Genomic DNA, 17,662 nt, shown 5'->3' with positions numbered 1-17,662 from the left:
ATTTTGAGTTCATCTTTTGTATAAATTGTTAGACTTAGGTTGACTTTTTCTTTTTCCTGCAGAGGGCCAGTTGCTCCACCAACATTTGTTGAAAAGATTGACTTTCCTCCAATGTATTGCCTTTGCATCTTTGTCAAAAAAATCTATGGGCCATAGTTGTGTGGAGCTAGGTCCGGGTTCTCTGTTCTGTTCCACTGACCTGAGTGTCTCTCTGACAGTGTCACACAGTCTTGAATATAGTAGCTGTATAAAAAGTCTTGAAACCAGGTAGAACGATTTCAACCACTGCATTCTTCATTTTCAGAATTGTTTTGGCCATTCTAAAACTTCTGCTTTTCAGTGGACATTTTAGAATAACCTTGTTGATGTCTACAAAAAATTTTTGCTAGAATTTTGATAGGAATTGCAATAAACCAGGCTGTCAGTTAGGGGGAAATTGACATGTTTACTATGAGTCTTACTGTCTATAAGCGTAGTATGTCTCTTTTTTGTATTCATTTATGAGATGACCAGTCAGGAGCAGCCACAAGAGGAGACAGAGGAGAAAAAATAAGTTTATTATACGTATAGGTCCTAGAGACAGGCGTGGCACACAGGGCCATGTGGAAAAACACCAAGGTGATCAGGAGGCAGGAGACTTGAGCAATGGTGAGTGCTTAGGGCATGGCCTTGATTGGGGTTTCCATGGGAAAGGCAGGGCAGGGTTAACAGTTCAGGGTTGGCTAGTCTGAATAACTGCAGCAGGCTTTGGGTTATAGGGATAGTCTCTTGGTTGCCTGGTGCCTGGGTCCTGGAATGATGAAGGCAGAAGAACATTGCCTCCAGGGTGTAAGGGCCAGGTAGAGGAGTACGGCTCTGGGCTGGCTAGCGTGCATATTAAAGACATACTCTCTGGCCCCTTCCTGTCTCTGAGAATTGGCTGGCCCCAGGAAGGTTGTGCTCTCCCCAGCCAGAAAGATTTAGATGTCAAAACATCATAATACACAGAATACAAAATACACATGCACACATGTAAAAAGTGCATCCCTTCATTTATTCAGATCTTCTTTGATTTTTTTTAAAAGTTGCTTTTATTTATATATAATACAATTACATGTAACTTACCATGGTCTGCTGGTGTCATCATTTTATTAGTTCAAGTATGGAAAACTTGCCTCCCTTTTGAACCATTTAACCTCCCTCGTTTTTATACAGTTGTCTTAAATATACACTCTAAATACATTTAGAACTAAATTGAGCATTTTTATAGTAATTGCTTCAACCATCAAACATAATTTAGAAAGCTTAATAGGAGAAGGAAGGCCTTTGTCTTTAACTGTATTTTTGCCTATCATGTTCTTGCTTCCTCCCTGATATTCCAAGGTTACTTCTTTTATCACTTCCTTTCTCTTTAGAATACTTCCTTTATCCTTTTATGGTAGGTGTGCTGGTGACAAATTGCTGTTTTTGTAAGCAAGAAAATGGCTGGACATTGTTAACTTCAGAAGGTTCAATGTGATACTAGTGGATGATCAGTAAAGATTGAAGAAAAGGAAGACTGTATGTAGAAGTGACTTGCAAGGGCTAATGTGATGGACACGAAGTCCCTTTCCCTTCCCAATCACTTCGTATAGGATTCACTGTAAGGCAAGGGGAGTTACCTAATGTGGTGTACCCATACAGGGGAATACCACTCAGCAATAAAAAGAATTAGCTGTATATAAATATAACAGCAGGTACCTAATACGGTGTACCCACACAGGGGAATACTACTCAGCAATTAAAAAGGTTGAACTGTATATAAATACAGCAGCATGGATGAATCTCAAATGCATTATGCTAAGTGAAAGGGGCCAGACAGATAAGAACACATAGTATATGATCCCACTTATATAAACTCTAGAAAATGCAAACCAATGATGGAAAGTAAGTCCATGGGAAGAGGGAAAAGCAGTGGGTTGGAGGGATCACTAAGGGAACCAGAGGAAACATCTTGATGGTGGTAGTGATTTCACAGATGTGTGCATTATGTCAAAGGTGTCTAATTGTACCCTTTAAATTTATGTGGCTTATTGTAGGTCAGTTATAACTCAGTAAAGCTATTTAAAGAAACACCACATCAGCAAGTGTTTCTGCTGCACGTGACTACGTGTGGCCCCCTGACATGCAGCTCCAGGTTGTGCACGCTCTTGTTTACAGCAGACCAGTGATGACGTGCTGGTGTGTTATAGCATTGTCAGATTGCTCTGAAAGTTTTTCAGTGCTTATTTTGTTTTTAAACTTCTAAATTAATTTTTAAAAAGGGGTATGATGGACATAATAACATAGTGTTAGTTTTAGGTGTACAACGTAATGTTTTGATACAAGTTCAAAAACAAAGGTACTAGGGAAGGCATAGCTCAGAGGTCAGAGTGCGTGCTTAGCATGCATGGGGGTCTGGGTTCAATCCCCAGTACCTCTGTTAAAAAATAAGTAAATAAATGAACCTAATACCTGCCCTCCCCACCAAATAAAAACTTGTATCTTGTCGACAGTAAGAAATAGTCTTGTTGTGCACCACACTTTGAGTCACACTGTTTCAGAGCAGTGGTTCCCCGTTACTTTATATATTATACATTTTTTCTCAGGATGGAGCCATTTTGTGTGTATCAATCTGAAACCATTCAACCCATTTCATGGTCACTCTATGATTCGATTAACCTGTGTCTTGGTGTATGAATTCTGGCAATGAATGTGTGTGATTTTTCTCAGCATGACTCCTAGGAAATTAACAAGATCAAATAAAATACGCTGCAGAGTTTCAAAGCGGTTTATATCAAAACTTTGGTATAATATTGCCACTCTCACATTTTTCAAAGAATCATTTAAAAGTAATGCAGTGTAAGACTTTTTTTCAAACTGAGGTGCACTGGGGTGTCCTAGGGCTCTGGCATGGGAATATCTGTGTTCAGATGCTGGCTTCCAAGTGGGCTAGATGGTGTGGGGCAAGTTACTGTTACTCTCAGCCTCAGTGTTCTGCCTTTAAAGGTAGAGCAACAGTTGCCTCACAGAAGATTGGAGATACATTGACAGTGGTTGGTAACTGACAAGTGCTATATATAAGTATGTTTATTTCACTGGATATATTTGTATCTTCATCTGGGAGAGTTACTGTTTTTTTCCTTCAGGAAAAAGGCGCATGTATTGAATATAATTTGGAAACTAGTTCTTAAAAATGGAAGGTGAAGTTTGTAGAGGCTTACATATTTCCCTTTTACATACAGGTTAAAGAACTGAGAGCTATACATGAAATAATACACTTTTTTTTTCTCTTTTCAGGCAATTACTCTCTTAACTGAATTAATTAGGGAGAACTTCAGGAACAGCAAATTAAAACAGTGCCTTTTACCAACCCTAGGGGAGCTGATCTACCTTGTAGCCACCCAGGTGAGACAGTCTGGTTAACGCTTGCTCTTTGGTGTGTTCTGACATATGCTGGCTGACAAGTGTTAATATCCTGCAAAAGTTTTTTGACTTTGCCCCTTCGAGCGTACCTAAAGAACTTAGGAGAGATTTTACCTATGGAGGAGAGAGGCTCTCAGTGTCTTCCTCTTTTTCTCTCTGTCCCTGTCTGTGTGCTCCCTCTCCTACTGCCTCTTTACCTTGAAACAAGTAGGAGATTCTCAGGCTGTATTTTAAACCCAACGGACCAAAGTCCCCAGAAGTACTCCCTAGGTTGCTTTGACTCCTTCAGGCAAGAGGATGCCATTGGTTCTCCCACTATAAAAGCTCCATTACCATTTGAAACACTGTATGCAAATAGAACTCTTAACAGGGCCATGAGACTGCAGAATTTGACTGACTTCTGAAGTTATAATATGGAAGTGCTATTGAATTCAACAAAGGAAAGCTTCATTAATGCAGTTTTGGGGGAACATATTGAGTAGATAAAGATAAATTATGAGTTACTCATTTCATGTGTTGCTTTGCGAGTTGTAAGTACCAATAAATTATAAGTTATTCAGAAAATTCTCCTTGTATTTCAGTTTTGGTTATAGAACTTGCTTAAATGTTATATAACCCAAATAGTTTTAGTATCTAAATTAAATTGATTTTCTAGATGATCATGATTTTAAGGCAGCTAACATAATTGTTATAAAACATTAATCTTTAAAATCATTTAGCTCGCTCCATAATCAGTATTGATAGCCAGTACAAAAAGTCTCTCCTCATTTCTTTTCATAAATATCTTGACTATTCCTGGTCTTTTGCACGTTGGAGTATATTTAGAATCAGCTTGTCTAGATCTGCAAATCATCTTTTAAAAACTGCATTACAAGATTCAGAGTCTTAAGCCTAAAATTAGAGACCCTAACCTTGATCACTTAGCAAACTGATGACCCTGAATGAGCCACTTGGCCTCTCTGACCTCATGACCTCATGAATTCTTCCTCAGCAAGCTTGGTAAAGTTAGTATCTAACCCCAAGCTTCCAGGTTTTTTATAAGAACCAAATCCAAAAAATTTGTGAGAAAATATTGAGTGAATCATATATTTTACTTTCAAATATGACATTATCATGAATATTCAGATTTTTTCCCTTTACATATTAACATAGCATAGTAATTATTACAAGCAAAAGATGGTGCGTAAAATGCATGTAAGTTGTAAACCACTAGGTTATAGTATATGAACACTCAGGTACACACTACTCAGTTCAAGAACCAGAGGTTACCAAGAACTTAGAGCTACCGATAGGTCATCTCCATCACATCACTTCTCAGTTGAAGCCACTTAAATTTTGTGTTTATCATTCCGTTGCTTATAAAAAGTTTCACCATGTTTTAACATAATTAGTATATTGTTTCCTTTTCCTTTTTTTTTTAAGCTTTATAAAAGTATCACACTGAAAAAACAAAAACAAAAACCAAAAAACAAAAACAAAGCAAAATACTACCACCAAGAAAACCCCTGCATTGATGATGCAGCTCAATTTGGGAACTACTGGTATCTTTATGACTTTGAGTCTCCCATTGCCTGTCTGGATTGTACTGAATCTGTATATCTATTGGGACATTATTAGAACGTTAATGGTATTTTGTCCTTTAATACATAACAAATGGTGTTTCCATACATTTATGTTAAAAATATTTTTATTAAAGTTATTTCACTCAGAGCTTTTGTACATTTAGCCTTGGTTGAATTTATTCTCAGATAGTTTTTACACTTTGAAGAGGTGACACACTGAACCTAGATAACGTGGAAGTGTAGAAAGGTACGCAGGGAAGAGTCTCTTTCACATTTTTGTCCCCCATCTGTGTGGTTTCCTGAATAAATAACCATTACAACTACTTGCTGACTTACATTTACAGAGTTGCTTTTGCACACATGAGCAAGTAGAAATGTAGATTCTTTTTTGTCTCGTTTTTAACAAGTAGAACAACTGTTTTCACTTAATAGTTACACAGCATTAAGAATAGCGTATGGAGAGACAGACAGTGGAGCTATTTATTAATAATTAATACGATGTCTTTCTTAATTAGTACTTGGAGCTCCCTCCTTCCCTGTTGCACTGGAGCATTCTCTCGTGTGCTCAGTTTTGTGAGAGGTGGTTTTCCTTGCAGTTCTTTGCGGGGTGGGGCTGGAGCATCGACACAGGCTTGGCTGTGGGCCCCGAAGGCCTTGCTCGCAAAGCTCACGTTTACCAAGTTCTGCAGGCCCTCAGAATCAAAGCAGGCTTCAGTGCTCAGTTTATTCCTTCCTGCTGGCAGCTAACTTTTGGCTTGATTGTTCTTTGTTTTCTTTTCAGATATCTGAGGCATTTTAAGGATGGTAGAATAAAACTAGTTGTTTTTACTAGAAGAGTGGTCAGGTACCTAGTCTGACATCTTATCAGGGAGGGGCATCTAGTCCATTTCTGTTTGTGCGTGTGTCCCCTATTTTTTTTTTACCTTTTTCCCCAGCGCGCGCGCGCACACACACACACACACACACACACACACACACACACACACCTGTGAAACCATCAACACAATCAGGGTAATGAAAATATCACCTCCAAGAGTCTGCTCAGCGCCCTTTGTAATTCCTCCCTCCTGCACCTCTCTCTGCCCCAAGGCAGCCACCGATGATGCCTTCTGTTGTAGAAACCAGTTGGCCATTTTCTAGAATCTTGTATAAATGGAATAACACAGAATCAGATTTCTATTTGTTTTTAAAAATAGATCTAAAGAATCATTTCTCTTGGTATTTATTTTGATTGGGTAGAAGCTAGGCTAGTTTAATAAGGGATAATTCTGTGGCCATGACATTTGACCATATCTTACGATAGCAAACCAGAAGTTATGTCCCTGGATCCACTAAAATCCCTAATGTTTCATGAGATGAGGGTGTCTGTGGCATTGTCATTTGGAATATAGGTAAATGGTAAAATGTCAGGTCAGTGCTGACCCAGTGGGACTGGCCTGAAGTGACTGATAAATGTATACACCTATATATATATGTACCATGTGTAATGAAGAGACCAAAGCCCTGTCCTTCTGATCTTCTGGTAACACTCCAAGTTTATAAGTTTAAGAACAGAAGACCAGACTGTGAGTCTACAGAGGATATTATGAAGCAACACATTTATAGTTTTTTTTTTCCTTTTGTCAAGGATATGTACCACCGTGAGCCTAGGTATTATTTTTTGTCCAGCCCATAATTATCTCTCACCTGGCCTGTTGTAAGAACTCCCAGATGGTCTCCTTGATTCACTCTTGTGTCCCTTTAAGCTTTTCCCCAGACATCAGCCAGAGTGAGCCTGTTAAAACACGTGAGACACTCCAGCATCACTCCTCAGAGCCCTCACCTGCTGCTGTCTTCCTTGTGGTCACAGCCACATCCCTCTAGTTGCCTTCTGGGCCCTTGAGAGCTGCCTCCTCAGTACCCGTGTGACCTCCATCCACCTCACTGCCCTCTCAGTGGCTTACTCCTTCCAGCTGCTTAGGTTGTCCGCAGTTTCTCTCTGCTTGTGTGGGTCCCTCCAGAGAGCCTTCTCCTGGCCATGAGCAGTGTGAGATGGAGCCACCTTGTCTGCAGCCTTCCTCTAGCCCCCAACCCTGCTGTGCTTCCTTTATGCACTTATCACCATCTTGTTTATTTTGTTGAATTAAAAAAAAAACTTTGTCCCACTAAACACTATTAAGGCAGAACATTGACCTGTCGCTCTCAGCTACGTGGCTGTTGTTGAGAAGACTTCCTGGCACATAGTAGGTGCTTTTTGCCCCCACTCAACAACTGCAGTGAGTCCAGTGGGCTAGGAGGAAGGTGAGCCGGAGGCAGGGCTGCAGAGACTGGAGGGACAGGACCACGGAGGGATGCTTGGGTCTTGATCCTAACAGCTGGGGGAAGTCATTAAAGAGTTTTAAGAAGGGTAAGGATGTCACCTGATGTGAGTGCCCCAAAGATCACTCTGGTTTCAGTCTGGAGAATGGTACGAGAGAGTTCTGGGACCCTGACTGGGAGTAAGGGAAGCAGGAGCAAAATCAGAGACCTGGGTATTTCAGGAAAAGTCACAGGGCTGAATGTGTAGCTTAAGGTCCAAAAGAAAGGAACACAAAGATCTACTTTACTGAGTGACACGAAAGTCCCTGGTAACAAGAAGAGCTATTTTGTATATTTGTTTATTATTTTACGTGGGATGAGGGAGGCAGAAGTCAGACTGAGGTGCTTTGAGGATTTAGGGGAAGGTGAGGACACTGGGGAAGTCTGTGTAAAGGGAGAATGGTTATGGAAAAGAGCAGAGGGTGTGGGGCCATTTGGAAAGTGGGATACGACGGAAAGGATCCCACGGAGACAGGACCTTGAGGGTCTGGGAGCAGTGAGAGAGAGTCCATCGTGCAGTGACCCAGAAGAAAGCAGAGTGGGAATGGTGTCGTGAGCCCATGTGGAAGTGGTGGAGGAGCCGGTCTTTTTACAGCCACAGGGTAGAAGCAGCAGATGGCTTCACGTGTAGCTCAGTTAGCAGTTGCTTCCTCATGATCCCCCTGCTGTCTCTGTGAAGGAGGAAGGTAGGTGGAGTGATGGGAGGGTCACGGAGTTGAAATACTGTAGTCTGTTAGGAGAGGAAATTGGTTAGAGAGAAACAGGAGGCCTGGAGAGTGATGTGGAAAGTCCCTCAGCTTGCTGATCCTAAGTCATCCGTGGTGTTGGTGTCATCCCTCTAAGAGCCCAGCTGCCTGAGCCCCAGCCTGCCTGGAGAAGACAAGCTACCAGACCCTTTCAAGATTGAGTTTCCACAGACATGGGACAAGGGAGCTCCTAAGGGAGAGGTCGCTCAGGCCTTTGGCAGGAGTGATGAAGTGGTGGACCAGGGAATCTCAGTGGCTGCCAGGGAGGACAGGGAGTAGACTGGGGGAAAGAAAAGGAGTAGGGGTGGGGGAGACGGGATGCAGAGTCCAGTGATGTTAAGGAAAGGTTGTGGTGGGAGTTTTGAATAAATGAGCTGGAAGGGAAGCAAGTTGTGTTTGGAAGTTAAACTGGGGGCTGAATTAGTGATTTTTGAGCTGGGGCCACTCCGGCTGAAACTAAGAGTGTGAGCACATGTGGCTTTCTGTGATGAAGGGGATACTTTTAACGGGTCACGATTCTTAGTATGGGTAGAGAAGACTTGAATCTGTAAGGTGCCAGTTCTGACATTTGGACAATCTTAGAGAAATATTCTCTCTAAGCAGAGCCTGATTTCTTTTGCTTTAATGAGATTGTTCCCCCCCACCCCCCGTGGCCCCTGATTTATTCTGTGACTTTATTTGATGGGTTACAAGGAGTGTTGTTGTGGTTATCGCTATGTTGGTTCTTCTGTAAAAGCGTTTTTCCTCATGTCATTAAACTCCGTGCACCTGCTAATCATATTGGCTTATTTTTATTGAGATCACCGTCTTGCTCGGTAGCAAACTTTGACTTGTTCTGTGGATTAGCCTGAGATACTACCTAAAGCTGTGTATTCTATGCTTTCAAATCATTCCAGATAATGTCACACCTTTTAGGGGGGAGTATCTGTATCATCACCTACAATTATCAATAGAGTGGTTTCTCTATCTACCGGATCATATTGTCATTCCTTAGTTCTTTCTATCTTCTGATGAGGGGATCTTATCAACATAATGAGAAATAGAAGAAATACCTTGTATGTGCAGTGCAGCGAAGACCCTTAATCAGGTCATCATTGTCAGGAAGTAAGTAGTACTTTAAATAGAATATTAACAAGTTTTAGGTCGCCTGTGTATTTGAAACTGCCTTTGTCTTGAACGGGTTAATATCTTTTGTGCTGTTAGCTTCACTGCCTTTCCTTCCACTTCGTTTTAGGAAGAGAAAAAAAAGAACCCCCGAGAATGCTGGGCTGTTCCCTTGGCTGCATACACGGTGCTAATGAGGTGCCTTCGGGAAGGGGTAAGGCTCCTTTGTTGTCCTCTGTAGACGCTGGCAATTGTAATCACCCTTCAGGCGCTGTGTGGGGATTGTAGCCTGCAGCGGTGCAGGAGCCTGTCAACCAAGCAGTGCTCCTGAATTTAAATAATCCCGACAAGCCACTGTGAGCAGGTGACCAGCAGTGGAGCAAGTGTGAAAATGAACGCACTCTCTCATTCACTATGTGAGTGTCTTGCCTTCTAAATGGTGATAGCAAATATAACCAACAAAAGTAGCTCCTAATGACATATATTTAATTCTCCCCCCTCTTTTAACGTTATCGATAGACTAGTTTAATATGCAGGGTGTATGCAGAGAATTTTCTGTGAGGTTGCCATTTTGTGGTTCCAAATCGGGGAAGCTGCCAATAGTATCCATTGATTTTAATATTAAGTAGTATTTATTATGTGATATGAGTTTTCAATTTATTCACATCCCTTCTTGAGCTATTGTTAATGGTTGAAAACCAGCCAGCTGGCCAACCAGCCAGCCCGTGTCTGTAGCTCCTGTGTGCAACTACATAGAGGATTTATTAACTTGACCTAAAAGGTTGGCATTTTCTCTTTGCTTGAAACCTTGACATTGTTTCACCCACGGCAAAGCCATAGGCTAACAATACTCCTTAAGGAATGAAAAAAAAATATGTCAAAATAAACATCTTCCTTTTGAGTTCTTTACTTCCTGCGGTATATGGTGATGGGATAGTGTTCCAAGCATAGAAAATCTCTGCACGGTTTTCCCCAAGTGATCCAGGAAGTTTGAACGCTTCCCAGCCTGTGGGGCTGAATGTATAGTCAGTTGTCATTGTGGGATACGAGTGAAGCAGGGAAGTGTACTTTATCAACAGTGTGAGAATTAAGTTATTTTTATCTGTAGTCAAAAGACATGCTTGGCTTTATCATTCAAGGCCTCAAGCTAGGCATAGCTGGGGGCTTGCAGGCGAAGAAGGTGAAATTTCTGTTCATGCACGGATCTCACTATTGTGGAAGATAAGATAAAAACATAAAGTGGAATATGTTAAGTACCTAGATGCAAAAAAAACAAAATACAGGCACTCTAAGGAGAAAGGAGTCTTCTGCGAATTTATTTAACAATGTAAAAGGAAAATGTAAAACTTTGTATCTTTGATTTTTAGAACTTGGAGGAATGCCTAGTAAAAGATGATTAATTCTAATCCACGAGACTGTATCTTTTGTTAAATACCTCCTCCCCATCCCCTCCTGTGTTTTTCATTGAGTGCATGATATGAAGAATGTTTGATATCCATGTGTATTGTTAATAAATTATTATTGTTAATAATTGTAAAATAATGATACAGCTAATGAGGTGGTTAATAGTAACAGGTGTACACACTTGCCTTTTATTGTCTTGTTAATATGTTACAAGTCTTGTGTATTTTTCATTAAGAGAGGGGAAAGTCCAGAACTCTTCTAACTTATGAAAATTTTATAGTAAATATTTGAAACATAGTTATTTACATACTTTGACAGGATGTATACTAACATTGTCCGTATAAAGCAGATAAATTCAGGGGTGATTATTCTCCCTAAAAAAGATTTCTATACTTAAAAAATAATTTGATTGTAGCAGTTCTTCAGCCTATTTCTCTAATGTATTCAGGACATAGTTGAAGGTAGAAGAATTTTTGAGCTACTTACCATCAATGATTAAAAAAATTTTTTTCCCATGTAGAAAACTTTTCCCAACCCCTACTGATATTTCTGAATGTAAGTTCTTGTGAAATATACCTCATATATAGAAGAGGATATGAAATACATGACTATGGTTAAAAGCTTGTACTCTGACACATTTACTTGCTTAAAAAAAAAGGGGGGTGGGTGGTAGCTTAGAGAATTCTTCCCTTTCCCTCTTAGATTGCAGCTTGTCCTTTCCTGTAGGAAGTAACCACTGTTCTGACTTAAGTGATTAAGTTTCCCATGTTTTTCTTTATAATGTTTCCCTTTTTGTGAAGATATTGCTAAATACTACACTAAGTGATTCTAAATGTTGAATTCTGTATAAATGGACTGTATAAATTCTTTTGAGACTTAATTCTTTTGCTTAGTTAGGTTCAGGTTGATACATGCTGACTAGGTAAATGGTAGCTCGTTTGTACCACTGAGTAGTATGTTGTTTGTATATGTCTCAATACGTGAACACACACAGGTGTGTTTCAGTTTATACTCCCACCAGCAGGGTAGCGGAGTACCCATAAATCCACATCTTCTTGAACATGTGCCATAATCAGGCTCTAAATTTTTGTCAGTCTCATGGGCGTTAAATGGTTTCTCATTGTAGTATAAATATACATTTTCTTGATTTCTTTTTCTTTTTCTTTAACTTTTTTTTATTGAGTTATAGTCATTTTACAATGTTGTGTCAAATTCCAGTGTAGAGCACAATTTTTCAGTTACACATGAACATACATATATTCATTGTCACATTTTTTTTTTTCGCTATGAGCTACCACAAGATCTTGTATATATTTCCCTGTGCTATACAGTATAATCTTGTTTATCTATTCTACACTTTGAAATCCCAGTCTGTCCCTTCCCACCCCCTGGCAACCACAAGTTTGTAGTCTGTGTCTATGAGTCTGTTTCTGTTTTGTATTTATGTCCTTTTTTTTTGTTTTTAGATTCCACATATGAATGATCTCATATGGTATTTTTCTTTCTCTTTCTGGCTTACTTCACTTCGAATGACATTCTCTAGGAGCATCCATGTTGCTGCAAATGGTTTTATATTGTTGGTTTTTATGGCTGAGCATTTTCCTGATTTCTAATAAGAATGGCCATCTCTTTCTATTTATCTTATTTTTTGGAGTTTCCTGTTTTGAAAATGACCATCAAGTCTTCAACCAGTTTTTTCTATTGCTTTGTAGGAATTCTGCACTACCCACGACCCACCATTGCCAACCATATTGTTATAAAATGTTCCAAGTATTAGAAAAGGAAAGAAAACTGTAATAATCACCTTTATTTTCGTCACCTAGATTCAACAGTTGACATTTTGCCCTCTTTGCTTTGTTGTAATATATGTGTATATAATCCATATATGTGTATTTATTATTTGTTCATTCGTTTATTTTCTAAACTGTTTGAAAAATTGCAGATGTCATGGCATTCCACCCTTAGGAATTTTTTTTAATGTATTCTGGATATTAATCTTTTGTTATTTATGTGCCTCCCAGATACCTTCTAATTTGTGGTTTGGCTTTTCCTTTTTTTTTTTAAACAGTGTCTCTTGGTAAGCAGAAGGTCTTAATTTTAATAGAAATTTATTAATCTATCCCTTTATGATTGGTGTTTTGTATTTTAATAAATGCGTCTTACTCCGACATCAAGATGGTCTATTACATGTGCTTCTAAAAGTTTTCCTATTTTTCCCTTTTCCATTTAGAACTTTAAACTGTTTGTGATTGTTCTGTGTGTGTGGTAGTATATGTGGGTCCAGTTCTATTTTTGAAATAAATGTGATGAGTTATCCTTAATCACTTAAGGAAAAGTGCATCTTCTCCCCACTGCTCTGCAGTGTTACCTCTGTCATGTTGATGTGCATGTCTCTTCCTGGGCTCTGTTTAGTTCTCTTGGCCTATTACCTATTATCTGTGCTGTCTAAATTAATAGTCTTTATTTTTAATAATTTAAAAAATATCCAGGGAAGTTTTTCCCTACCAGTGTAATCTTATTTTCATGAGTTTCTTAGCTTTTTTGTTCGTTTTTACCTGCATATAATTTTTAGAGTCAACCTTTCAAGTTCACCTCTTGGGATGTTGATGGAGAGTACATATATCTATGAATAAATAGGAAGAGAATTGGTTGCTATTAGAGAAAAAGGAAGGCATATCCAACGAGAAGACTAAGAGATGGACGCATTTGGTTTAAAAAAAAAACAAACCTGGAATAAAATGATTGAAATTCCTTTGAATTCTTGACAATGTTTAGCTACTGTATTTAGTTCACTGCTTAAGTTAACTCTTACATGCAGTCCCCATTCTTTACAGGTAACATTTATGAAACATACGCTATGTACTGTCTGGATACAGGAGAGGCTAGGATGACTTAACATTGCCTTCTTTTCATTTATTTGGAAAGAGAAATTTTTTTAAATTCCTGGTTTAGTATGCCACTTATGGTTGTTTTGTAACTATATATACTTTTTTTTTTCTTGTGTAGTTACTAAGATATTTAAGGCTATTAACTTTCCTCTCAACCTAGTGTTAGCTATATCCCATTATTTTCATGTGTAGTGTTTCATTATTGTTATTTTATAGATAATCCCTAGTTTAAAATTTTTTCTTAGTCCAGGGTTGTTTATGAGACGGTTTAAACTTTTTCAGGTGGTTGAGATTTTATTACTTCTTTTTTCTTTTGTTAAAATAACAAAGTTGCGTTACCGTATAGTGAAGAATGTGGTCTGTTCTATTTCTCTTTTTTTTTTTAATGTGGTAAAATATACACAATATAAAATTTACTTTTTTAACCATTAAGTAAGCAGCTTGGTGGCATTAAGTACATTTACATTGTTGTGTTATTCCTGATTTTAAGTATATTGAGATGTTTGTTGCTTAATTTACTGACTTATTTTTTTTTTCCACCTTTAAAATTTAGTGCCTTGTTGAACGAGGCTGTTGATTCTGGGTTTTGCCCCTTCTACCTCTAATCTGTGCATTGAGAAGAAAGCAGTAGGGAAACTTCACTTTTTTTTTTTAATTGACATGCAGTCTTCTAGAAGGTGCTTTTGGTTTTAGGTTATAAATTTTGTTCTTGTTCATTATGCATAGAAAAACCAGCTTTGCCGTGGAATATTCATATGTGTTCTATGATAAGCATTTTCTAGTCAAATGCACTGGGACACACTGGGTTAAAGGAGGTTGAATAGTTTCATTTGTTTGTGTTGATTACTTTTCAGAGCTTTTAATGATAAATCTACTTGGAGGCATATTGTATGACGTTTTCAAAGTGATCTGCCCGCAGACCTACCTTATCTTGTGGTGTGTTGTGGGATGCATTAGGGAGAGGAAGATAGTCGTACACTGGGACTGTAATGGGTTTGTTTAAATAGTTTTCAGTAGGTTTTCTCTTTTCTAAGGTTAACTATGAGATGATGACGTTGTTTTCCAAACAGGTCAACCTGCCTTATGATCACAATTTCTAGAACTTTAACAACGGTAATAGAGATGTGAGTGAGATGCTTTTGATCTTGTTACAAGATCAATGTAAGCGCTGAGGTGGAAAAGGGGGAAATATTTAGAATGAGAGGCTTACAGTGGAACACGCAATTTAAAAAAAAAAAGAGGGGGATCTGGTGTTAACTGTTTTAGACAGAGTGTGGCAGTATAGAACAAAAGGTTTCCATGATTGCATGAAGTCATAGTTTTAGTCAGGGCTGGCATTTCAGAGACCTCGGGAGTCACAATGTGGATTTCAGTCCCAAGTGTGCCACTCTTTAGTGGTTCAACGTTGACCACACCCTGGGGCCCCACCTGATGTTTATATAAAGACAAGTACCTGTGCCAGATGGTCTTCCACGTACCTCTGACTGGGGCCCTCTGACAACTTTCCATTCCATTGCTTTGACCTTCATGTTGGTGTATTATGGCAAAGAGCAATTCTCTTCTTGGAATCATTGCTGTATTGATCTCAGGAATATGCGGCATTGAACTTGACATATGACCCATATGTGCATGGAATAGGGAGGCTGAGAAAGCTGGCTTTTCTTGAAGGTGGGTATTTTCACCTGGGTAGGTAGCAGCACACAAGAAGCTGAAAATAGCACCTAGAATGTTTCTGAATGTTTAGAGGAGAAGATTAATTTATGCATTGGTATCTAATCAACCACATCTTTTTTTTGTAGCTTGCATAATAGTCTGTATATAATTATGGGTGCTGAACTGACACCTGGCATATGTTGTAGTTAAAAATGTGAGGTTCAAAAAATAAGTTGTTGGCTTTATTATTCGTTTCTGAACAATAGCTTATTAGATACTTTTGATGTAACAAAATTCTTGTCAGAGGAAATTTAATTTTCAGTTTTTAATTAGTGTTTTTTTAAAAAATAAAACTGGTGGTAAATTCCATTTGTATTTAATTAGAAAAGGCTGGGCTTGAATTAAAATGTACTGGAGATTATCTGTATTATCTTTGAAATGTTTAAGGTGCTAGTTACCTAAAATTAGGAGAGGTGAGTTAAAAATCTTGATTTTTGATAGAAGTGAAAATGCACAGCTGTATTTTTTGTTACTGTCGCAGTCTGAGTTTAATCTTCCTAATAAAGGATGTGTGTGCCACCAACATCGGGTTCTTTGTGGCTATTCACAGTGCTCCTTTACGCGGTGAAAATGGGCAACATGTACATAGACTAGGAATGATGCAGGTTTTTTATGTTTTTCTTTTTAGTATCACTTCGTAATTGAAATGCTATTATTAGTAGGAGGCAAAAGGGATTACGCAGCATGGATTTACCTAATGTATCTTGAAGCGAACCCTTGAGGATGGCATGAGGAAGTGATCATAATTTAGGACTGAGTAAGGGAGTAGACAGCTTCCAGAGTTGATGGGGTAAGAGGCACAAAGTATGGCATTTTCAACGTGAGGGTGAGGTTTGTATCTCCTCTTCTCCTGTGGCAGGTAACCTTAAGGCGGGAGGCTCCACAGGGTTCTGTCATTTATAGTGGTTCTGTGTAAATTTTCATATTCCCTTAACTGCATTTATCCCATTGCATGTTTTGTAGTCTTAGCAAATTCTATAGCTCTTCTGTTTCTTTGTCATTTAATAGCTTTCCTTATGTTTTTCTATTTATCCTTTTTATTATTTTTGACTTAATGGAATTATGATTAGAAGGAATGGGGTATGTATGATTTTAAATCTTTGGAATTTGTTGAGACTTCTCTCATGACTCAGTTCATATACATATTTAGGGGAAAAAGGTGAATTCTGCCATTGTCGGGTGATGTGCCCATTTTCTCTCATTAGGTCAAGCTTGTTAAATCTGATAGATGGAGATTTTAGTCTCTTATATCTATGCTGATGGTTTTTTGTCTGTTTTATCAGCTACTGAGATACATGTTTGAATTGCCATCTTTGGTAAGATGACAATTTAGTCACATTTTGCTTTTATGTATTTTGAGTAATTACTTATTAGATATATAGAAAACTTAGATTGTATTTCCTTTGGTTTATTGAAATTTTTATCATTACATTGTGACCTTAACACAGAGTAGTGCTTTTTATCTGAAGTCTGTTTTGTCTGATATTAATATAGTTAAACCATCTTTCTCTGGATTAGATGATTAGTGTATCTTTTTCCATTCTCTTATTTTCAGCCTAATTGAATAATTGTATTTTTGTTTCTCTTCACATTGTTATATTAAAATGAATTATGTTTTACAGTTGTTTTCTCTTAATATGGTATTTAGTCCACTTAAATTTATTGTAATTGTTGGTATAGTTGGATTTATAGCTGTTGTTTTATTTTGTGCTATTTGTTCCATCTGTTTTATTTCATGTCATCTTTTTGATTTAAATTATTTTTTATAATTTTATTCTTTTAGTGGTTATGCTATTGCTCTTGTTTTTGAAATATATTTTCTGTGAATACAGCTATAGTTGACAGAACTTTTAAAAATTGTTTCACTGTCTTCTGGCTGCAGTTGTTGCTGTTAGGAATTCAGCTGTCAGTGCAACTGTGGCTCCTTTGAAGGAGACACTCTGCAAATCAAGTGATCAAGGGCCTATTTGTGCTTTTAGCTTCTCATGGGCTTCCCCTTCTGCAGCCTCCCCCAACCATAAACACCCTCAGCCCCCAGCTCAGATAGGTGGGGAGTCAGGGAGATGGGGGACTTATTTCTTCCTCACATCTGTTACACTTCCTTGTAGCTGCTGGGAGCTCTAGCTTTAGTAGGAGCTGGGGAGAGGAGTCTTCATCTGACTTCTACTGTGTGGGCTCTCTGCCTTGCCTCTCACTTCTCTTATTCACCTTCTTGCACAAATGTTCTTGGGCAGACGTCAGGCTGAAGTGTTTTGGGCATCTCTTGGAGGTCTTGCCTACATGGTCCCTGGCCTGAGAATTTAGTGCTACTTCATGAATGCTTTTAAGATGGTTTGTTTATTTTCTTATTTTATATCTAGCATTTTTAGTTGCTTTTAGAGAGAGACAGTTGTCCAGATATCTAGCCCACTGTACTATAAGAAATGGAAAGTGTAATTTTTTGATTCAATGAGTTATTAAAACAGATGAAAAAACCCTAAGCAAA

The 17,662-nt window shown here is 38.4% G+C and overlaps 1 protein-coding gene across 4 annotated transcripts in view; it reads left to right on the top strand.

Moving 5' to 3' along the window:
* Positions 1 to 17,662, top strand: part of ULK4 (unc-51 like kinase 4) — a 427,885-nt gene that overhangs the window by 61,555 nt on the left and 348,668 nt on the right. For all 4 annotated transcript variants that reach the window (XR_012060581.1, XR_012060582.1, XM_072941052.1 and 1 more), the window contains exons 18-19: positions 3,298 to 3,405; positions 9,303 to 9,386. Coding sequence is in view for 2 of the 4 variants with exons in the window: in XM_072941052.1 (XP_072797153.1) it covers positions 3,298 to 3,405; positions 9,303 to 9,386 (192 nt within the window). In the remaining 2 variants the exon portion in view is untranslated. The remainder of the gene's footprint in view (positions 1 to 3,297; positions 3,406 to 9,302; positions 9,387 to 17,662) is intronic.

The sequence above is a fragment of the Vicugna pacos genome, chromosome 17, assembly GCF_048564905.1.
Source record: "Vicugna pacos chromosome 17, VicPac4, whole genome shotgun sequence".
NCBI classification, from domain to species: domain Eukaryota; kingdom Metazoa; phylum Chordata; class Mammalia; order Artiodactyla; family Camelidae; genus Vicugna; species Vicugna pacos.
Note: the sequence above shows the minus strand (reverse complement) of the source record. Positions and strands in the feature narration are given on the sequence as shown.